This window comes from Pleurodeles waltl, chromosome 6, assembly GCF_031143425.1.
Source record: "Pleurodeles waltl isolate 20211129_DDA chromosome 6, aPleWal1.hap1.20221129, whole genome shotgun sequence".
Lineage (NCBI taxonomy): Eukaryota > Metazoa > Chordata > Amphibia > Caudata > Salamandridae > Pleurodeles > Pleurodeles waltl.
The window spans coordinates 173,440,853-173,464,643 of NC_090445.1; the positions used below are offsets into that span (position 1 = coordinate 173,440,853).

Genomic DNA, 23,791 nt, shown 5'->3' on the forward strand with positions numbered 1-23,791 from the left:
AAGCAGAATAGGGCACAGCATCACTACCAGCAGAACCACCCACACCAGAAGCCACAGTAACAGCAGCATCCGAAGCAGCACTACTGCCAGCAGAAGAACAAGGAGCAGCACCTCCAACTAAGCACATTGCCTCCTAAAAGAGCAGCCCGGGAAGTGCCTAGGAACGGTGCAAGTACTCTCAACACCCCAGACAAAATAGCATTTTACCTGCAGGGGCTATCCCCATGCACAGAAAATAGGCAATCTGGGGATTTTTTTGTAGTAATTTAACATAATTTCCAGGTAGCGATTTTGGGCATTTACTTGTTGGTGCACCTCTCTGGTGGTACCAACTCTCTGCACCACCCACAGCGTTGCCAGCAGCACTGCAGCTACCAGCAGTGGCAACAGCGGCACTGCGAGCTCCGCAAACACTGGAACCAGCAGCAAAAGCAGCAACGTCCCCAACACCTGCAGAACTCCCCACCAAACGATGCACAACGACTTTCGAAGCACCCTCTACAAAGCAAGCTCGAGGACCAGCACAGGCAGCAATATCACTACCAGCAGCAGCTCGACTAGCAGTAGCAAGAGTGCTGTCATCAACGGAAGCAGCGGCAGTACCTCATTACCCCCTCAGTAGCAGCCCCAGTCTTAGCAGCGGCGCTACAACTATGAGCAGCAAAGCCACCACCACAACCACCAGTAACCAAACCAGCAGTAGCAACTCCCAGCCACCAGACACAAGCCCAGTGCCCTCAAGCAGCACCGCCACAAGCCCTGGCTGCAGCACCATTAACGGAAGCAGCGACATCAGCAGGACTGCCTTAAACAGAGCAACTGAAGCGCCTCCTAACCCTCAGCAGGAGCCTCATCAGCAACACCAGTTCTAGCACTACACTAGCAGACTGAAGCAGCGGCTCCCACACTAGCAGCAGAAGTATACCAGCAGCACGCAAGAACACCTCGAGCACAAACTGCCCCACAACAATACCATAGGCAGCAACACCGCGCCACTACCGACAGCAGGACTGCTATGAGCTGCTGCTTCTCACTCTGGCACTCAGCTCGCCCGTCTTGAATCCGGCTCATAGCCCTCGCCCCGCCTTTTATGCAAATACACCTCCCAGTCTTGTTACCGGTTGGCGTGAGGGACTTGTGGGCGGGGCTACCTGATTGTCTCGTTTGATGAAAAGTGCCTGGCAGTGGGCGCTGTACAATGCTGGGGAGTTGAGGACGGCGGGCAGGACCAGTGTGGGCAGGCAGGGCGGCGTGTGGACTGGTGGGCGCTGCACCAGCGGACTCACGGGGCACCATCTCCAGAAACCCCAGGGGCTGCCAATGAAGGCAGGGCACCGCAAGCAGCCTTCCGGGAAGACCATGGAGAGCCAAATAGCCCGCTGCAAGATCGTGGTGGTGGGCGACACCCAGTGCGGGAAAACAGCCCTGCTGCACGTCTTCGCCAAGGACTGCTACCCCGAGGTCAGTACCAGGATGGTGGTGCCAGCCTGTGTCTTGTTGTGGGAGTTTATACAGCGCACACTGGGAACGGAATCACTTTTGGGCACTGACCGCTGTCGGGGCACTAGAATCTTGAAACTCATAAGGCTGCGCTATGTGGGAGACCTGTCACCGCCCGTCCCATCTGAACACACACACACAAGTGCCACGCGATGTGATGTAGCGCCTAACTACCCCCACCGTGGAACCACGAGGCGTTCATCCCATTCCCGGCTCACGCACTTATTTAAAAGTGTATGTTCCTGGGCAGTTCGTTTTCAGTAGAAGACTAAAAATGCTACCGCTAGGAACAGCCTGGCCCAGAGATGAGTATTACATATAAACAATGCGCCTTTGCTTGGCTTCCAGATGTCTTTCTTTGACATATTGTTAAATGCAGCTGACAGCTGTTTCAGAGCCCTTGTGGGCGAAACAGTAGGAACATAGATACTGCACAGACTGCACTGAATGTCTGTTTTAATCAAAATAGAAATGCTCACATTAGTAGTTTGCTACCTTAAAAAGTTGCATGACTTTTTCTGCATGCGTGGAAACCAGCGGACAAGCCAAACAGTCCTCCCTGTCACCCAACAGTTGCATAGGTGAGCGACATTTGGTGTTCTTCCGCCACTCGAGTGCAATAGGTTTTTCTATTGTGTAGTACGTATAGCGCACACGGTGCGAAATGAATCAACTTTAGGCGCCGTCCGCAGAGCACATTCTGAGTCTGAGAGAGTCAGAGTTAGGTTTTCGGGGAAATTAGAGAGTCTGGGGCCACCTGAAAATGGACAAAGGGTTTATTTGGCCCACACAGATGGTGCAGGGTCGTAACTTTCCTTTCAGACGGTAATGTGCCGGCGACAACCATCTCTTTGTGTGGTCTGTTTATGGCGAGGGCTATATACGTACGTTGTATAACAATATAGACAAAGCCTCGCTCCAAAGTGAGGCTGATGCGCTAGGTTAGTGGGATAAAGAACCTGCTGTCGTGACTGTGTGGAACATGCAGTTCACAGTCTCAAATACAGCTTGGTGTCTCCATTGCTCTTCATCCTCCCAAGGTCGATAAACTAAATACGGCTAAAGTGGTGTTTTAATAGCACTTTGATAAACTAAGTGACAATAAAGTTGGATGGTAACGGCACTTGGATAAACGGAGTGCCGCCGAAGTGGGATTACATTGGCAGTTATTAGTTAGGGCGCTTCAAGCTGGACGCCTTCCGCAGTAAACGCTATGATTTCATTAAAAAACAATCATTATGTCTTTAATTCCGCAAATGAACATGCCTTGATAATGTTTAACAAAACGGAAACTAACAATTGTCGCCCCCCTCTGCGTGGCGATACTAACTCGCAGTTGCTGTCACATCTGTCTTTCAGAATTACGTGCCCACGGTCTTTGAGAACTACACAGCGAGCTTTGAGATTGAGAAGCAGCGGATAGAGCTGAACATGTGGGACACCTCAGGTAAGAGAGCGCCCGGCCTTCTGTCATGGCGGCAGCCCCAGAGTGTCATGGCTGCCCTGTGCTTCAGCCAAGGCGGCAGTTAACTTCCGGTGTTTGCGCGTACCCAGCGTGTCCCTAAACGGATACTGACAGGAAAGGGGATGCCTTTCTGAACCAGCACCCGGTTTATTACTGTGATATGACAGTTTAAGAGCCCCTCTTATGGCACCTCTCCCAACAGTACACTACTAGGATAGAAGGGGCTAAACCGAGCCTTTGATATGAAGATATCAATGCATTGAATATACCAGGAAGCTCCTAGTTTTACACATAGACGGTGCCCATGTGACGTGGCACCCCGGGGGATGAGCACGGACACTGGAATGTAGAAAGGCAGCTGCCATCAGCCCTACTGTATACAGGTTCATCCGGGGCCCTGGGAGTTGTCCACAAAAACAATGGCATGCAGAACACTTGCACACCCACGAGGGGGAGGGGGCATCTGGAAGTTGTACACACAGAACTGTCGAATGGAGCACATTCACCTCAAGAGTACACACGAGGTTTTTAGCTTGGGGGCTTAACACAAAGACGGTGGGCACAGAGGGCAATTATCCCTCGTGTATACACACGTTAGTGGATGTACATATGTCAACAGAAAGAGACCTTTAGGGTCTGTTCTATCCCAGCCCCTTCCCATTCCTCTCACCCCACATTTACCTGCATTAACAGGACGTGTCGTTAGAGCATGACACATGTGTGCTGTGTTCACCCCTGCAGAGATAGTAGAACGTTTTGGCCATAGCAGCTACAAAGTGGCCCCATTACAAGTGACCGCCTCAGCCTTGCTGCTTCGCCAAAGGCGCTTTGGGTGTTGAGACCTTAGGCCTGGACTCATCTGAAAGCCCAACCTGTTGGCCTCTGTCACGCTTTACTGCGCCCCTTGGCATCTCCACTGAGTCATGTTTGCACCCGGCATCCACTGTGTGCTCTGGGGGGCAGAGGTCGTACCCCTCTGACCCCCAGGCCTCTCCTCTCCAGGGCCTCGCTCTACCAGATGCTCAACTGTCAGCATGTCACTGCCTTTCAGTCCGAGTCCAGATTTCGAGTTTTCATCCATTAGTCCCGTGCATGCAGGGACTTGTACTTGTGTGTTACATCAGTCGTGTTAGGGGAACCAGTCACGTGATGTCATACACGTGTGGCCTGGGGCCCAGTACCTGGCTGCTGGGGGGGGAGGGGGGGGGGGGGGGCGGGAGAGCGATGCTTCCTGTGGCTCGAAGATGTTTCTGGCCGAACTTTAACTGCTGAATTACAGGATTATTGTCTCATTGGGGTAGCACGTGTCTGATGAGGTGTGTGAGGGTATGGGGCGGGGTATATGGAATTATTGTTAGTTGCTCCACCAGGAGAGTCGTCTAAGGAAGCCATATGTTCCTCAGATTGTATATTGTGGGTGACACTGGATCGAGTGTATGTGTGTCTTCTGTAAAGAAGGCACTGTGTTGTGAGAAAGCTCTATTAAAGTGTGGCCCAGAGCTCACCTTTTCATTCCATTCCTCAGTGCTTGGTCAGTCCATGCTTGCCTTTGTAATTAGGCATTTGTAGTACATTTGAATGCACAATACAGGTACCAGAGTGGGAATAACAAAACCCCAGTGTGAATAATCAGTCACGCAGGACTCTGAGAAACTTGGAACTCTCAGGAAGGGTAGGCCCGCGGTCTGCCATAGGCCACCCTTTCCCCATGTCTTCTGCCCTAAACCAGAGTCCAAAACTCCTCCCCCATCAGAATGTGTATTATTGAAAGCAACCCTCCATACCTACAAGCGATCCTGCAGCGGTACCAAGTGCAGGCTGATGTGTGCCTCATGTCACATAGAGCTGCCCAGTTACATACATCCATGTTGAGTACCTCCTCCAGGGTGCCTTTCACTTTGCATTTTGGGACTTGTAGTCATAGATGGGCTACTCATGCGTGGGACTGGGAAATTTGAGTGGTCAAAGATTAGAGATTTTTTACTCATGTAGACAACTGGCCCTGGCTCTTCGAACACGCACAGTGATGATGGATTTCAAGGAACACAGCAATACAGGACTAGCATCCAAAATAGTGCGAGGCCTGAAGACGGAGGCCTGGGGACTGGGCTGCTTTTCTCTCCACTGCTGCTTCTGTGGCACGGGCGCCTGCGGGAGGACCGGCGCCTGCACCTACAACTGTGCTTTTCATGGCGACCGTGGCTCAGTAGGCGTAGCCTCTGATAAGGCCCATGCAAGGCACCCTGCCCGACCCTCGCCCATGCTGGTACTGTGAGTGGAACTCGGAGGTAAACCAAGGAAGCTGTTAGACCACAAGTGAAAGATGCTTCACTACTTCCGGGGACGCGCGGCCTACAGCGGAAGTAGATCCTATAATTGGGATGTTTTTAAGAGGACAGCCGCTGATTATATCTGAACACCGCACTTCAGTTTTAGGAAGAGTGCCGGCACTTCCACGTGTGACGCCACAGATGGCGCTTCTCTGCGATGACGACACCGTGTCACTGCTTCTCATCGGGGTCGCTGCACTTTAAGTCAGCCATTACATGCATTTCTTAGGACCGGTATTCCGAGGCTTTGGCTGTGTAATGACATCTCTTGGCAGAGCTCACACGCTTCTTACGTGAAAATAATGGTACTTCCCATGGCTCTTTTATCTAATGTTTTGGTACTGGCACTTCCCAGCGGTGCTTATGTACATTTAAACGGAAAATACCATTGCGTCACTGCAGGGTTACTTTGTATTAAACGAGAAAGTAATGACACTTCTTATGGTTGGTTTGTCTTATTCTTTAGCTCTGGTACTTCTCAGCATGGCTGTGGCGTTTTTACAGGGGTAGTAACGGCACTTCTTACCAAGGTATATTTGCATATAACCACTGTCTACTTACTGGCTTTTCTCAACAGCGTTCATATGTACTCAGTTGAACAGCACTGGTACTTCTCAGCAGGGTTCATATATACTCAGTTGAACAGAAATGGCACTTCTCAGCAGGGTTCATATATAAACTCAGTTGAACAGCACTGGCACTTCTCATCAAGGTTCATATATACTCAGTTGAACAGCACTGGCACTTCTCTTCAAGGTTCATATATACTCAGTTGAACAGCACTGGCACTTCTCAGCAGGGTTCATATATACTCAGTTGAACAGCACTGGCACTTCTCAGCAGGTTTCATATATACTCAATTGAACAGCACTGGCACTTCTCAGCAGGGTTCATATATACTCAGTTGAACAGCACTGGCACTTCTCATCAGGGTTCATATATACTCAGTTGAACAGAACTGGCACTTCTCAGCAGGGTTCATATATAAAGTCAGTCGAACAGCACTGGCACTTCTCATCAAGGTTCATATATACTCAGTTGAACAGAACTGGCACTTCTCAGCAGGGTTCATATATAAACTCAGTTGAACAGCACTGGCACTTCTCATCAAGGTTCATATATACTCAGTTGAACAGCACTGGCACTTCTCATCAAGGTTCATATATACTCAGTTGAACAGCACTGGCACTTCTCATCAAGGTTCATATATACTCAGTTGAACAGCACTGGCACTTCTCATCAAGGTTCATATATACTCAGTTGAACAGAACTGGCACTTCTCAGCAGGGTTCATATATAAACTCAGTTGAACAGCACTGGCACTTCTCATCAAGGTTCATATATACTCAGTTGAACAGCACTGGCACTTCTCTTCAAGGTTCATATATACTCAGTTGAACAGCACTGGCACTTCTCATCAAGGTTCATATATACTCAGTTGAACAGCACTGGCACTTCTCATCAAGGTTCAAATATACTCAGTTGAACAGAACTGGCACGTCTCAGCAGGGTTCATATATAAACTCAGTTAAATAGCACTGGCACTTCTCATCAAGGTTCATATATACTCAGTTGAACAGAACTGGCACTTCTCAGCAGGGTTCATATATACTCAGTTGAACAGTACTTTCACTTCTCAGGTGGTTTCTTGTATACTCAGTTGAACAGTACTGACACTTCTGAGCGAAGTTCATGTATACTCAGTTGGCCAGGTCGGTCACTTCTCAGCAGGGTTCATATATGCTCAGTTGAACAGCACTGGCGCTTCTCCGCAGGCCTGCTATTACTTTTGGATGTGGTAGTAACAGAAAATGCTCTTCAGGGGTGATCGGCTGTTCCAGGAGAGGGGTGCGGGTGGTAACTTGACTGTGGGGCCGCTATGCTGCTTGGGCTCAGTACTGATCTGCGGCGCTGCCACACTTGTGAGCCGCAGAAGCTTTTGAAACTGTCGGTAGGAAGCAGGTAACTGCACGAATTTTTCTTTCCCCATTTGGTCTAATAGCTAAGTAGGGTTTGCAGGTGCTGGATGAAATCTACAAAGAGCGCATGAGAGGAAGTGAAAAGGGTCAACTCAGCCTTTCATACTTCCAAAGTCGATAAAATGAGTAGCGCGTATGCGGGGTAACCGTACCACCTAATATTGGCGCTTTGTGGCCAGCAAACTCAATATCAGAGCCTGCGTTATGTATATTAACGTCCAAGCCCCTAGCAAAGAGGCGCGTGGTTAAAGCCGGGACCGGGCGAGGGGGGTGGGGAGGTGGGGGGACAGGGTCGGGGGAGGTGTTCTACGCCGTTGATTCCACAAACCGAGGAGATATTTATTATTGCATTTTAGTGAAGCAAACACGCCGGTGCCTTAAAGGCTTATGCATTATGTATCGAGGGCTGCGAGTTGTGTCTGAACGCAGCTCTGTTCAGCACAGACACTGCCGAGGGTAGAACCTGTGTAAATACATGAATACTCCGTGTCCTGGGGGTTAGCCGATGGGTAGAGCACTAGGTAGGGACTGTGTAAGAACTCCGGCGCTCACACAACAACGCGATGGACGCTCCTCCTCGAGTGAGATGTGGGGGGAGGTATGGGGTAGTAAAGGGAAAGGAAGAAATAGATCTTTGCATGTTTTGTGCGTTTCAAAATGAATAAAAGTCGCTTAGGAGTAGCTGAGCATAGAAAATTGCTTGAAGCATGAGTTCCAAGGGAGTAGACGCCATTAAGATAGCTCAGTGCGGCCGCGCACCTGCAGCAGAAACCTATGTTTCTAAAATACTGTGGCCACAAGCTAGAATCCCAGCAGGCCTGACCAAGATGTGCATTCTTTCTAGGTCTATTGCTGTGGTGTTAGAACTTCTGTTATTCAAAGCGCCAAGAGTCCGTTCATTCCGCTGCTGTGTGCTAGACCAAAACAATGCCTTCTCTAAAGCGGGGTTAGGGTCCGAACGATTGTATTGCGCCGAGCATAAGTTGTATTTTTAGACGTCCATATGAACAGCTATTGCATTGTGTGAGCTGTAGTTTCAGTGCTTCGAGAATGAACGACCCGCAGTGCAAGTGTGGAGGTGCTAAAATGAAAATCTGGGCCTGGCAGGCCGTGTTCGCGTTGACGCAGTCACCTGGTAACCCCATACCTGGTTCACATGAGATGCGCCGTCAGACATGCTCTCTGAGAAGATGAGCAAACTTGTTTTCTGTCATTCCAGCCTGAGCCCGGGGTAGGACCTCTCCTCTGAGAGGAATGTGCCACACAAAGCCACGGCCCCAGAACAAAGGCGGCCCTCCGCGCGCAGGCAGTCCTTATTTTTTATTATAATCCCCGAACCGGCAAACAGATATTTTAATCGGGCAGTCGGTGCCGCCGCAGCTTCCTGTGAAGCTCTTGACTCGGATTGTGGCGGGAGAGCCGGCGGTGCAGACACGAGGCCCCGCCAGGGAGTACATGATGCGCAGGTGTCCAGTAGCAGGCACTCTGTGTGACAGGGGAGGCCTAGAGGGACATGGAGACATTCCCAGTCCAGGGACCTGATTTACTGATGGGTGGATCCTCCAAAATAACCCAACTATAAAGCAGTCCCAGCTCGGAACAAGGCCAGACAGTGAGTTATGAGATTGAATATGCCCAATTCGCCCCCCTCCGCCCCCAGAAGTTCCTGCCTGAAAGCTGTCTGCCTGAACAGGGTGTTTGCCCGTATCCTCTCCAACCCTACTGGCCTTTCAGATGCGGCGGCGCAGCACAAAATGGTGTCCTCCACTTTTGCAGGATCTGATGAAGGGCTCCCGAGTCTCCTGTATCTTGAAGCTATTAGTTGGCCTTTGGCCGAATAGGGGGCCCCCTTTAAGTGTTGGGGCCCCCTCGAACGGTCGGACCGCGTGTGCTGAAGGGGCCTGCGTTACGCCCCTGTTCAGATGTCCTGCTCTGACGTGTGACTCTCTGCTCCTTCGGTCTGCTGTTGTTCAGGGGGACTGACCAGCGTGTGACTGGCTCATCCTTCAGTGGAACTGGCCCGTGGATACCAACTGGGGGCCACCACGGGTGGCAGCTGAATGAATGAATCAAGGCTTTTTGTTTTGTGCTTGTTCTTCGCTTCCTTTGAAGTCTCTGGGGTCTTGAAAGGAGCAGCCGGAGGTATAATTTACACCCAGTTCCCTGTTCCTTGCACTTCTCCTAAGGTTTGAGCAGCAGATAAAAGTATTTTAAGGGGCTACTGCTGGGACAGTGGATCAACCCTATGTGGGGAGGGGTGCGTGCTGGCACTTCCATTAACGCAGGCATTTTGGTCACTCGATGCCCATTCACTGCCCTTGCGTGTCTAAGCGCTCTCAAAGGCACCTTGGCCTGTCTGGCTGCCCCAGCCCCATCAGCCTCCCTGTAATTCATCTCGTTTCCTCATAGACCAATGTACAAATGATTGGCTGCATTCCTGTGCTGCAGCCGATGCCAGGCATCACCCCTGGCTGGCAGGGATCTGGTATCAGGCCTATCGAGTGTCTATTCAAAAGCTACACTGTTCAATATTGCACCGTGGGAGTTTCCACCCAGGCAGTAACACCAGCAGCAGTCAAGTGCGTGAAAGAGTGGAGTCCGAAGCAGGGGTCTCAAGCTGTCTCTCACCCAGTCCTGGGTTACACTTTGAATTCTGGTATTTGCAGTCCTAAGTTTATAAATAAGAAAGCACAATGACAAGTTTGCAAAAACAAAGTTTGACAATTTACTGAAAGATAATATTGGCTTCATGGCGCTCAGTACAAGCTAATATTTTTCTCTTGACGCTGGACTACTAGAAGTCAATATAAATTATTAAGGTGGTAGTTATTGTGCCAACAGTGTGCTCTGGTGGCTAAAACCTGTTGCGAATCTAACAGACTTGGGATTCAATCGTGGCTCGCTCAACTGACGACCATGTGTGACTTTGGGAACAATATTTCATGTCCTTTTCTACAAGGTATCCAAACAATTAATGGCAAAAAAACAGGCGTAGTGGTGGTATGAAATGCTATATAAATAACTGACAATTTAGGTTTTGTCGTAAAGGTTTTCCTGCTGAGAATCACTCTTTAGACGATGTCACACGTAGATCTCTGCAGCCTGCGCTCAACCTTCTAAGCTGTTTCACAAACCAGGGCACAGACTGGCAAACAGCTGAGAGTAATTCAGGGGATTAGAACTAACCTTATATGTACAAGGCCACGTTGTTCTCAAAAACAAGGGTTAAACTGGAGACTATGTCGGTAGCACCGAGAGAAGGGAGATAAAGTCAGAACTGCTGAATTAACCAATCTCACTTGTTTTAGCCAAGAACAGCCTGCCTACGGTCATTTCTAGTTTGGCTTTGTGCAACAGTACATTTAAAGATCCCAAAATGCAAAGCGCTGTTGGCTGAAAACTCAAGATGAGCGGGAGGCTTCACACATGGTTTGAGGCTACCGGGCAGATGTGAATGGGCAAGCTGGGTGAGACTGGGCCTGGTCCTGATCAGCTGACAAGTCCTGTTTGTATGTTCGTCCAAAACCAGACAAACAAGTGGCTGTAGCATCCAATGTGCGTCACCTTTAGCCAGTCGCATCTTTTAGATCTAGCGCTTTGGATTTTGTGAATTGTAGTTTCACATTTGCCTGCATAGGTTTGGCCTCACAAGTCCCCACCACCCCACAGAGCAAACAGTGGAAACTGTCAGTGCTGGCGGTAGAAACACGTGGGTGTGGCTTGAAACCCCTTGTTTAGTAGAATGAGCCTGAAGGGGGTCACATGTGGGGGAAGGGAGTGGACCCCTCCCGCATTCCTATCAGTGCTCACTTTAACTCGTTATTGTGAGTTTAAGTGCTGCAGCCAAGTTCACCAGAAACCAGACTATCCACATAGCCCTTGGCTGCCCGTGGGGCTCACTAAGGTGAGTATTTTGGTACTTTCTTTACAACACTATAGTGCTCTTACAGTGCTTACTGCCGCACCCAGCAGCTTTACAGCGCTGTAAATGATACATCTAACTATTAGCCAAGGCAGTGAACCCGCCAAGATGTAATGCACACGGATATTACCAGCAGGTACTTGACCCACTGAGATACTTTGCCACCTTTGTCAGACATAGGATTTTGTTGTGGGCACAAGAATGAAAGCGCCTTAAGGTTAGCAGATTATGGCTAGCAGTGTGGATTGAAGGTGCTGCTAGAAATGAATGATTACTTCCATGCGCACTACTGATACCGTTTAAAGCTTCTCACCCAGGGATTTCTTAGAGTTCAGGTAGCCCCTTTGTTCTTTTATTTATTTATTTATTTATTTTACCGAATCAAATGAATTTGTCATGGGAAATTATAAGAAGCTGAAAAACAACTCGCTGCAGACATGACAGGCCAGTTCTTTGAGGCATATGGAAGACGGTTTAAGGACCATTGCCGAAAAAATACAAATTACCTAAAATGTCTTACAACCCAATATTACTGCCAACAGCCCAACCAGGTAGCAGGATATGGTGAGCCTGGCGTTTCTGTGCAACCAGTCAGCTCATTGTCATCAGCTAGGTGGTGGCGGGTGGGGTCAGCTAGGAGGGTGGTTTTAGCAAGCAAAGCTCTTCCAACCAACCAGTGCTTCAGTTTTCTGTGCGGTCGCCTATGAGTTTTTCATGGTTGATGGGGTGGGACAAGAGCACACTAGTCGGTGGTGGTCTGATAAACTCACAGTCTGCGTGAGTACCACAATTTTCCACTGACAGAACCGACACCAACACAAAATAATCTGCTGGAACCTGACTGCAAACTGTAACCATTAGATGCTGCATGGTTAGGGTCGGGTCAAAGGGCTGTCTAAAGTCTTTGTAAAATTATGTAAATGATTCCACAAGACCTCTAACAGACTCTCCCCCTCTCCAAAAAAAAAAAAAAACAAAAAAAAAAAAAACTGGTGAACCCTTTTGGCGCCTGTCACCCTGAAGGATTGAAACTCTTTAATTAGCTGGGTATATTTGCATTTTCAGGTTTGTTATCCAAATTAGCTACCTCCAATTTGCTTTGGGGATTACTATTAAGTGGTCCCAAGCCTATTAGCCCTTGTTTTTTAAAAAACATTTCTTCCCTTATCTGGCTTCTCTCTGTGTTGATTGCAAGTTCATCATTTGGTTGTCCTATCGTTCATGTAAGCTTGCCTTGATAAATGTCTCTGCAGTCACAAAGAAGTAAGCAGAGTCGTCAATTAATGTGCATTTTTAAGCAAAATGTTGATAGATGGGGTTGGGAGAAGAATCGCAGACTAATGTATATTTTGTTATAATGATTGATATCATGATGCAAGAAACATTGCTGCATCGCGTACTTTCGGTGGATTCATTCGAGCTAAAGGGCGCTAGATATGTCGTCAATGAATGTGTACCCTGAAAGAAACAAGGTTACAAAGATAGGTGCTGGGTGGTTGCCAGTGAACATATATTATCTGATTTGTACTGGTGCAGAAGGTGGAAGGAACTTCGCTCTGATGCATGTTAAAGCAGTGGCAACCGGTGCTAGGGATCCTTAGAAGTTTGCGCTACAGCACATTGAAGAACGGGGGCCTGTTTTATCGCATGCCTCCTCTCTCTGGAGAGAAAACGCACATTGAAGTATGCCTCTGGTTTGCCTGCCAGATCCATTCATTTGGGTTTCCATTCATTCCCTTTGACTGCAGCTCTTAGTCAGAAAAAACACAAATTTCCTCATTATGTTTTTTGTTGTGCAGGTAGAGGTCACCAGTCAGCTTCACAAACCTTCTGCTTCTCGGTGAAATACTGCTGTGCAAGGCAATGCTTTAAGCTGCAGGCGTTTGGGGATGGATTTTGTTTTTTATGTGTTCACCAAGCTTTCAAAAAAGCAATATTAAACTAAGAAATCAAACCTCCAAAACATGTCTCCCAGCGGCCCTTTTTTTTACTAAGGTCAGAGCTCAGACTTGAGAGCTTGAGTTGTTTATATTTTTGTGCATATATTTTTTTCCATTTTTTCTGTTCTAAAAAAGGATCCATTCTTCTCAATGCATTTCAAGTGGCACTTGGATTTTGTTCTCAATTTCGATTCAAAAGGACCCTCTTTTCATCCTGCCCTGATGGGAGGTGTGACTGCTGTTTCCAGGACAGCTAATTGCTCCAGTTGAGCAGGATGAGAGCCATTAGTGTATTGTGGGATTCATCTCTCTGCTTTTTCAGCTACCTGCTGCCCTCTTAGAAAGGGGAGTTCTAAAGCGAAAGTTATTCTTTGCTGCCACAATGAGCAAGGTGGCAGAATTCCTGTCTTTGTCCAAAGAAAGGAAGCAGCATAGAAGGAGCTGGCTGGAGCTGGACTGACTGTTTCCCTGTATAGAGGTACGCTTACGACTGAATTTACCTTCTCTGCGCATTCCACAAATTTACAAAGGGATTCGTGTCAGGTGTAAACCCATTTATGGGTGCTGCAATCTCCGTTACTAGTGCAGACATCTCTGCAGTCATGAATCACCCTGAAGAGGTGGGAAAGTGGCCATTCCAGTGAGGAGTCTACTTTGGAAAGTTGGGAACATCCTTAAATGTGTTCCCAAGCTCAGATTCATCCCCTTTCCACCACTGAAAGGATCAGAAATCGGCCCCAGCACAAAGCTTCTAGTGTGGGAAGGGTAGTGGATCACCCCCAGATTTGAAGGGGGTGTATATTTCCCAAGCAGAAAAAAAATATGCTTTGTAGAGGAGATCCTATTACCATTGTGTTTTGTTCTGCATTATGGCGATCGCCACACAGGTGCCTAGGATCCAGCTCGGAATATCATGCGGGGCTTCCCTGAAGTATGGCTGAAAACCAATGTCTGGTGCAGCTTTCCTGGCATTTTCCTGGGAACGTTTGTGAATTCCAGAAAGTCAGAAAATTACTTCTGGTTGGAGATCTCCACTCATAATTTTCCAACTTTCTTTGTTAAGCGACCCCCGCACACCCCATGTTGTTTCTATCTTTAAAGGCTCTGCTAGCAATCAGGCAGACAGAAATGGAATGCTCTGAACTACAGAGTTCACTCTAAATTTACAGAAATACCAATCCGATGAAAGGATAGGGGATTTAGTTCAGGGTTGTCGACGAGGTCCAGCAAGGCAGGATCCATATCAGTGCTCAGGGTGGATTTGCTAAAAGAGAATCAAAAGACAGCTGATTGACACAGCTAGTGGTTATCTTGAAAATGTGACATGGATCTGGCCTTTCCGGATCTAGCTAGAGACCCTTAAATTAGTAAGTAGAATGATGGAGAGTGATAAAGCGAGATAAGCCAACCCACTATAATTGTTGCTCCATGCTCAGTTGTACCGGAAGACCTGAGCACAGTTACTTTCTTGCCCTCCAGAGGTTTGTAAAGCTACTCAAGCTCAGAAGACTCCTTATTGATTTTTCCTGGCAATTAGATGGTTGCTGAAGCTGTTAGAGACTCTGAAAGGGTATGCAAGCTGACCTAAGCAACGCTGTTACTGTCATAATGTGTATCGTTGCTGGCGCGAACCATTTGGGATAATGCTTTGGACTGGACATGAAGGTAATTGCCGCCTGGAGCTGATGGGTGATGTCAGTTGATAATTATATGAGGTGCAAGGTGGTATCCACAGGTCTTGAGACATTTGCTGAAGCCCTGGGCTCGCTGCTGTCATCCACTCGGCTTTGCTGCTGCGCTTATGAAATGGAATGCAAATGATGTCGCCTAGAATTCGCATTTGGGTTACATTGTCCCATAGAAGCCATATATTATTATTTAGACAAATTTACTTAAGTGGATCAGGTTCATAACAGATAGATCTTTACAAGCCGTGGTAAACAAAATCCCAACACTTTGTAGCCAGCAGAGAAACCTGGGGTACCATGTGAATACATGTCTTTGAAAAGAATGCAGAGTGAACAAAGGAGGCGTGAAGGGGGACAAGAGGGCTGCAGCTAATCAATCAGCAAAGAGAACCCTTTCAAACCAGGTTATCTGATGAGACAGAGCATTGACAAATACAAAAGCTGTGTTTGTCAATTTCAAGTGACCATAAGAGGAGGGGTCGGGAATCAGAATTAATAGGGGACCCAGTGCCTCATGATGTGGACCCCATGTGGCGAAAGGTAAATCTTGAGCTGTACATTTGAAGACCACTTTAAGACTTTTTAACATTTCTTGTCTCCCCATTGGGCCAGTTGTTTTGAGAGTCTAATCCTACATGTGCAATTTTGCCACCTACCGAGAGATCTACTTAACTCCTGTTACCTGTTGTCTGCCTGTTCTGGTAGGTACAGTAGGTATCGAAATGAATAGCTTAGGCAGTACTGTGCGGCGTAAGCCACCTGCACGATATAGAATTGTCCTCCACAATCAAAGTTTATTTCACAGAGCTCTTTACACCGTTTGTCTTGGAATGGCCAGACTGGGAACCATGTCGGCCCTGGCAAACGTATTGGAACTTGCCTCTGCTCAGTTGTTCAAACCAGCCCCACCACTCCGCTCTTATCTCTTTCTTTCTTTCCTTTCTCTTTCTTTCCTATCTTTTGTTCCATTTCTTCTCCATGCTGTGCCCACTGTCGTAAGCCCCGGTGACATGGAGAGAGAGGTAGCAGCCTTCGACCTTCAGAGACAGGCTTCCAATAGCTGCAGTCTCCCAGGGGAAGGACTGAAGGAATACATGGCCAATCTAGCCAAGCTGCTTCTCGGTCATATGTCCTGATCGCCTCATATTTTGTCCTAAGAACATGCTTTGTTGATGTTCTGTTATCTTGTGTCTATGTCCTGCCCTGACAGCACTACGCATTTACAGTCCTGTCTATATGGTCCCAATTTCCAATAACCCACTCTATGACTGGCCATCATTGGTAAGACATCTTTCTGGCTTCTCTGGGTCTTTTTTATACAAAATTCCTGTTATCAGGTGTGTTAGTGCGACTGGCTCAATTGAATTGAACCAACAATACTGCTTCAGGAGCACATAAGAATTTCCTATGAAAGACCATGACTGAAAAATGGATTTCTGGCTCACAAGCCAGAACCCTCTTGTTAGGCTGGAATAAGTTTAGAGCAAGCCTGAAAAGTGGAGGTAGCCTAGAGATAGCCTAATGGTAATTTTTAGCCATGGTCACACTACCACCCATGTCATGTGTGCCCTAGTCTCACTCACTGCCTCCATTAAAATGTCATGAAAAGTTAATTTTTTTTTGCTTTTTCCCCACAAAAAACATCCTACATTAGAAATGACTCTTTATACATTGATCTCTTCTTTGAGGGGTGATGTTAAAAATGGGATCTCAAGTTGGCAGTCAGTTCATATCCTGTCCAAGTAGGGACCCTCTCTCTAGTCAGGGTAAGGGAGATACCCAGCTCAGATAACCCCTGCTCACTCCCTTGGTAGCTTGACACAAGCATTCAGGCTTATCCCAGAAGCAATGTATAAAGTATTTGCACATAACACACAGTACTACAGTGAAAACACTACAAAAGTACACAACATTTCATTTTAGAAAAGAAAAATAGCCAATATTTATCTCTGTAAACCAAGACCAAAATGAGAAAAATCGAACATACAGTAATAAAGATATGAATTTTGCAAGAACTAACTTAAAAATACAGTTCCTTGAAGTTGATAGCTCCGTCTGGGGCTATCACGGCATTGTGAACAACAAATCCAACAGTTCAAGCTGACAGCGGCATTGCGGGCCAGCTACGGTGTTGCGAAGACCTGCAAACAGTACCTTGGAAATGTAGGGCATTGTGATCCTCACAATGAGCTCCGGAGTGCGGTGTTGCTGGCGTCGGCAGGCGTCAGCGGGCGTCGGTTCCAGAGGTCCATGCAGGGGTCATCAGGCCCTTGAAGTCACACGCATTGCAGATTGAACTCCGAGCAGATGACGAAGTCAAGGGAGCTGGCATTGATGGCGTCGGGGTCCTGGTGCGAAGTGGGACGATGCAATGTGCAGTGCCCACAGGTCATGGTGCAGGCAGCGACTCGGTGATGGCATCCTATGTCGTCTGTAAGACCAGGGCTGCGGTGTGAAGCAGACCGTGAGATGTGCGGGTCTCCAGGTCATGGTGAAGGCAGTGTCACCATCATTGCTGAAGCTCCTGTCATCTGTAGGCTCAAGGCAGCGGAATGACTCAGGGCGAGCTCTGTGTGGCACCCACGGGTCGTGGTGCAGACATGGGGTTGTTGATGATGCCAGAGCCGATGGCTCAGGTGTAGGTGGACTGGGGCTGCGGTGCGGGTGGTGCTCCGTGTACCTCACAAGGGGTGTCCTCAGGCCCTGGTGCAGGCAGAGGCATCGGCGTCAGTGTAGAGCGGTGCCACCAGGGATACCAAGGCTGCGGTGTGAACAAGGCAATAGAGCCCACAGGTCACGGTGCAAGCAACAGCTCGGTGATGGCATCAGGTGGCAGTGTCTGTGAGTTCAGGGTTGTGGTGTGAAGTGGGGCACGGCACTGTGCTGCATAATCAGGTCACGGTGCAGGCATTGGCGTCTTCGACGGTGGCATGGGGGGGTTCTTCTGTGGCATCACAAAACACTTAGTTACTGCTGTAGGCAGATTAATCTGACGTCTTTCATATCCCTGAGACTTCCAACAGGAGGTGAGCTCTACTTCAATTCCTTGGGGAAACTTCACAAGCAAGATTCACAGCAAAGTCCAGTCTTTGTCCTCTTTAAAGCAGAAGCAGCAACTACAGGCCAACCCAGCAAAGCACACGCCACAAAGGGGCAGTACTCCTCCTCCAGCTTTTCAGCTCTTCTCCTTGGCAGAGGTTCCTTTTGATACAGAAGTGTTCTAAAAGTCTGGGGTTTTGCATCCACTACTTATACTCATTTCTGCCTTTGAAGTTGGCAAACTTCAAAGGAAAGTCTCTGTTGTTCACAGGATCATGTCTTGCCCAGGCCTGACACTAGACACACTCCAGGGGGTTGGAGACTGCATTGTGTGAGGACAGATACAGCCCTTTGGGGTGCAGGTGTCAGCTCCTCCCTCCCCACTCTAGCCCAGGAGACTCATCAGGATATGCAGAACACACCTCAGCTCCCCTTGTGTCACTGTCTAGAGGAAATTCACAAACAGTCCAACTGTCAGTCTGACCCAGACGTGGAATTCACAGGCAAGCAGAGGCACAGAATGGTTAAGCAAGAAAATGCCCTCTTTCTAAAAAATTGCATTTTCCATCAGACAATTTAAAAAACAACTCAACAAAAAAGATGTATTTTCAGATTGTGAGATCAGAGACCCCAAGCTCCATATCTCTATCTGCTTCCAATGGGAAATTACACCCAAAAGGAATTTAAAAACAATCCCCATGTTAACCTATGGTAAAGATAGGCCTTGCAATAGCAAAACTCGAATTTGGCAGTATTTCTTTATCAGGACATGTAAAACACACCAGTACATGTCCTACCTTTTAGATACACAGCACCCTGCCCATGGGGGTAGCTAGGACCTACCTTAGGGGTGATTTACATGTAGTAAAAGGGAAGGTTTGGGCCTAGCAAGTGGGTACACTTGCAAGGTCGAACTGGCAATGGAAACCTACAGACACTGCAGTGGCAGGTCTGAGACATGTTTACAGGGCTACTCCCGTTGGTGGCACAATCAATGCTGCAGCCCCACTTGTAGTATTTGATTTACAGGCCCTGGGCACCTCTTGTGCACTTCATTAGGGACTTACCAGTAAATCAAATATGCCAATCATGGATAAACCAATCACGAAGACAATTTAGACAGAGAGCATATGCACTTTAGCACTGGTTAGCAGTGGTAAAGTGCCCAGGGTCCTAAGACCAACAAAAACAGGTCAGGTTAAGTAGGATGACCCTGCAAAAAGGGCCAGGTCCAAAAAGTGAAATCTCCTGGTTTGTGTTTGTGGACATCCGCGTGGAGGCAGATAACCTGAATTTTTTGTTGCAAACTTTCTTCTTGGCTGTTTAGGGTCTCTATAAAATAACATTCCTTCTTTTTATATCCCTTGAAAAAAAAATGTTGAAGCCTACAAAAAGAGTCATTGAGACATTGCTACAATGTATTTAACTTGTGTTTGTTTAAAAGGGCTCATAGTGTTTCAAAAGCAGTGAAACATTAGCTGGCCTGTTGCAGATTTTGCAAACAAGCTTTGATGGGGAGAGGAGATAGGGGAATGTCCAAGGTTAGGAAAAGCAAATGAGCATCACATGCTCAAAACGCAAAGCTTGGCCAACAAGTCTTGGCTGAACAGACTGGTGTTTGAACAATGCAGCAGGGAACACTTTAGGGAATTTCACTCCTAGCTTGCCGCTATAATCTTCTAGACCTTAATTGCATTTTGGTCCAGGCAAGCACCAGTAGTCTCATAACCAATAAATGTACAGCATTGATGGCTTAAGGGTTCCACAGAGCTCTGTAAAATGTTTTTGTTGATTGGTCTCAGAATTCAGAATTCCCATAAACACTCCTACTAGCATCAATGTTCCTGTAGACTTTAGTTGAGTCTCCCCACTTGGAACGGGGTCTCAATTTGCCCATCTAAATTAACTTAAGTCTCATTCCTGGATAGCTTCACTAGGTTCTTATGTATTGAGACTTGTACCTGGCTTTCATGAATTGAGTCTCACTTCTCACTTTTGGCTAGCATCAATGGGCCCTGATGTATTAATTGAGTCTCACCCTAGATACAATCTATGAGCCCTTTATATATTAACTGAATCAGATACTTGGATAATATTTGAAGGGCCCATTAATTCACTGTTGATTGATATCAGTGGATCCTTAAGTATAAATTGAGTCTTCCATTTGTCTATCATCAATTGAGTCTCATTCCTGGATAGCATTAAATAGTCAACGTCAGTGGCTTGGCAAAGGTTCATGGGCCCTGATGCAATCAAGGAATATGTTCCCTCCTCCTAGCTCGAGTTGTGTAGTAAAAGAAAACCATAATATGTGTGTTGTGGGCCCCTCGCATCCCTTGACCTCGGCACCACAGCACCTGTTACAGTAATGATAGTTATATCTATGGTCCATAAGCATTAACAGAGGAGCCTATTCAGAAGCTGTGCTTTGTAGTGCGTTTAGTAGTGTTACAATAGTACTACTCTTGTACTACAAAATGCTGTTCAAAAACTTTGCCTCTGCCACTCTTTTCTTTTCTTTGCAGTAGTAAATGTGAGAGGAAGGTGAAGCAGTGGCTGGAAAACATGGAATACTTACTAGTAAGTTAGGGAGGAGAAAAGAGGGACTTAAAGATGGACATGCTAATACACCCACTCACAACATTTTAAGTACATTGCTATTCACAAACTGCACTTCTAAAGTTATGACAGTCTAAAAGGACCCAAAACAGTTGCAAATACACATCAGTTAAGCATTGGACGAAGTCCAACGCCACACATGGACAATTAGTATAAGAAACAAGAAGGACTGGAAAATGTGTCCCAAAAAAATTGAGTCCTCTGGTGGGCCTACAACGACACAAAGCCTGATGGACCAAGATGGCCACTGTGGAGTCCTCAGTGAATGCCTAGGACAAAATTAAAAAGTGAGTGGCGCTATACTGAAGCAATCCTGTAAAATCATATCTGGTCATCTTGACTTTGCAACATTATATTCTACACACTCCCTGCTACAGTCACTTTTTAATTCTAGAAACCATTGTTATCTGGAACTTTAATTCAAAATGTTCCATTAATTTGAACATGGACAACATTTCCCAGAAATCACTGGATTGTTCATCAAAATTCAGAGAATAACATTTGGAATGTAAGGGCGCTTCATTCTTCTGTTTCTTGTCCTAGTTAACCACACTGATCCTGTGTCCAGCCTTTGTTTCAGACTTATTTACAGATTTAGGCTTTTTGTCAAGCTAATATAATCAGGCGAGCAGGAATTCCTAATAAGACACTCTGCACAGGCCAGAACCCATGGTGCCTTGTCATGCCCGGTATTCATTTCTTAAACTCGATTTTATTGATTCAAAGGCTCCTTTGACTAAGGTTGCAGATGACTTCTGTCACTAATAGCGCAGTACTTAAGTGTTAGTTTTTCAGTTACTAACCGATTTCGTTTTGGGAGAGGAAGTCCTTCACTTCTGTTTAACTATCACACCTAAAAACAGTGCTTTAAAAGCCCAGTGCTATACTATTTCAACCTTGGTGACATAATGTAACATAGCAATTTTACCTTGAATTCTGTACAAGCTCGAAAACTCTGCTGTTGGCTCCAGACCCGAGAAACCTAGTTTCTAATCCCAGATACTCCCCACTCTATAAATTGAGCGTCCTGGACAAATCATATGCCCGCTGCAACACCATGTTCTTTACATAGTCTAAAATTCTGTCTCTGCTCTGATCACTCACTGAAATACTCACCACAGGTTCCCACTTGTACAGGCTCATTAAGTTGTTTGAAGTAAAGAGCCATTGCACATATACTGAAGCACAGAACCTACCTAATTTCCTGCATCTCTGCATCAGTACCTCACCGAACCGGCGGCTTCGGCGTTGCCATAGTTACCTGCATCACACTTTGCTTACGAGTTTAAAATATGCCAGAAATAAACCCTCTGTTTATTTGGCACCTATGCTGAAAAAAAACTCACAGGTCGGCTCTGGGGGTTCGGGAGTGGTGAAACAGTAGCACTTAATAAAACTCCTTTGTGCGCCATTTGTGAGCTGGTGAAATATCTAATTGGAGACCTGTTTTGTCAATTTATGGAAAAAGGGCACATCTGGACTTTGAAGCTAGGGGTAGCCTTCAGGGTGTGGCCATCGGCACTGGCCTGGTTACCTCTTGCCACCGCCAGGGCACGGTGGGTGTGAGATAGCACAGTGAGCTGACCTCCACCTGCAGGTGAAAGACTGAAAGGAAACTTAGCTGAGGCAGGCAACCATTCTTTTAATGTTTGGATGGTGAAACAGTAACATCATTGGGCTGAAGTGCCTCACAAGAACATTATACATTATACATGTCACAAAAGAACTATACGCCATATAAAGTGCAAACGAGGCAGGACGAGTGCTTTTACGTAGGGGTCATAGTGAATGAAAACTGTATCATTAGATGTTCCCTTTTTCAAGTCAGTATATGTCTTGATCTCCAAGAATGTATGCGCACGTTCAGAAAGGCAGGTTTTCTATTTTCTGTTTAAAGTGCTGCTGTCGTCCAATGGCGTCATGCAAAATGATGGCCCCCTTGCAGAACGTGATGCGGGAGTTGGTGGGGGGGGGGGGGCCGGGGGGCTGAATCTGTCGTATCTCAATGATAGTCATCGACTTTCGACAAAAGAGGACCCTCTCGAAGGGTGGGGGTTTTCATGTGGGGTTTGGGGAGGGGGGCTGCAACACAGGGGCTGCAAGAGCATGAGGTGCCCCCGCCGCAGTACTACCACCTTTCCCCTCAGATTTATTGCTTCTCTCGCGAGATTCCCTTCTTCCAAAGAAATGTTCACTTACGTCATTGCTTTCAGATTATGTCATGTTCTGAGAGTCATGAGGCCAAAAATAAGGATTTATAAAGGAATTAACTCCAGTTATAATGGTGGTTTGTGCCACGATATATTAAACACCGGCAACTTTAGAGCCACGTAACACTTCACTTTTATGAAATGCACTGTAAAAATGTTTAATACTGAACGGATCTGTAAATTGGAAGAAGCATGGGTGATACGGAGTGGCGACCCACTGTATCCTTCCGATGTGATTTACAGTCTGTTGCATCCTGGAACGTGCCGTCATTGGCCAGTTGAACTGCGTCATGCAGCAATGGCCTCGAGCAGGAACCCGGGGAAGGAGTGGAGTTACCACCAGTGACAAAGTAAATGATGTCTGGTCTCTGGTACGGAGTCTGACATTTCTATAAAAACCAGCACCTCTAAAATCCAGTAGGGATGGGCCGGGATCGGTCGCCTGTCAGGGTCCGGCCCCACATTATCAGCTTCTTGCAAGCACTGACCTGTTACAGCATTGTCCTCTATGCGTTTTCCGAGCAATAACAATAATTGGAAGGAATTTTACCCCCACCCCCGGTCACCAGAAAGCATGCCCCTCTTCGGTTGGCACCCCATTCTGTGCACGTCCCACCCCCCCCCCCCCCCCCCCCCCCCCCTACCTTGGTGAGCCGCTAGTGTTGACAGTGACACTGTGGGAACCGAGAGGCTGTGATAACTCCCCCTCCCTCCCACCCTCTTCAGGGGCACTGCCGAGGAATGTTGATGAGATTAAGGGGCTGAATGGGGCCGAGCTGAGCTCTGACCTCTCCATCGAGTTCTCAGAACCCCAGCCCCGTGGACGATCTGCCTTAAGAAAACACGTGGCTATTTTTAGCTGGTGGGCTGGGAGAGCCTCGCACTGCTCACACGAGGAAGAAACCCGAGCCTGCGGACCGGTGCGAGAATAATCCAGGCGTCACTGGGCGGCATGTCGGCTCTTGGATAAAGGGCGCTATCTGAAGATACTCTGCAGACATCATCCCATTGTTATCCTCAAAGAAATGTCCATTGTACTTACCAGCTCTCCACAGCGCTACAAGAATCGCTCCCAGCGAATAATCGCTGATCAAGTACA

The 23,791-nt window shown here is 47.2% G+C and overlaps 1 protein-coding gene across 1 annotated transcript in view; it reads left to right on the top strand.

The window, feature by feature from the left end:
* The first annotated feature begins 1,173 nt into the window (after positions 1–1,173).
* The window catches only part of RND2 (Rho family GTPase 2), a 178,143-nt gene continuing 155,525 nt past the window's right edge, over positions 1,174–23,791 (top strand). The window contains exons 1-2 of the mRNA XM_069237760.1: positions 1,174–1,461; positions 2,860–2,947. Coding sequence (XP_069093861.1) covers positions 1,321–1,461; positions 2,860–2,947 — 229 coding nt within the window. The 5' untranslated portion in view covers positions 1,174–1,320. The remainder of the gene's footprint in view (positions 1,462–2,859; positions 2,948–23,791) is intronic.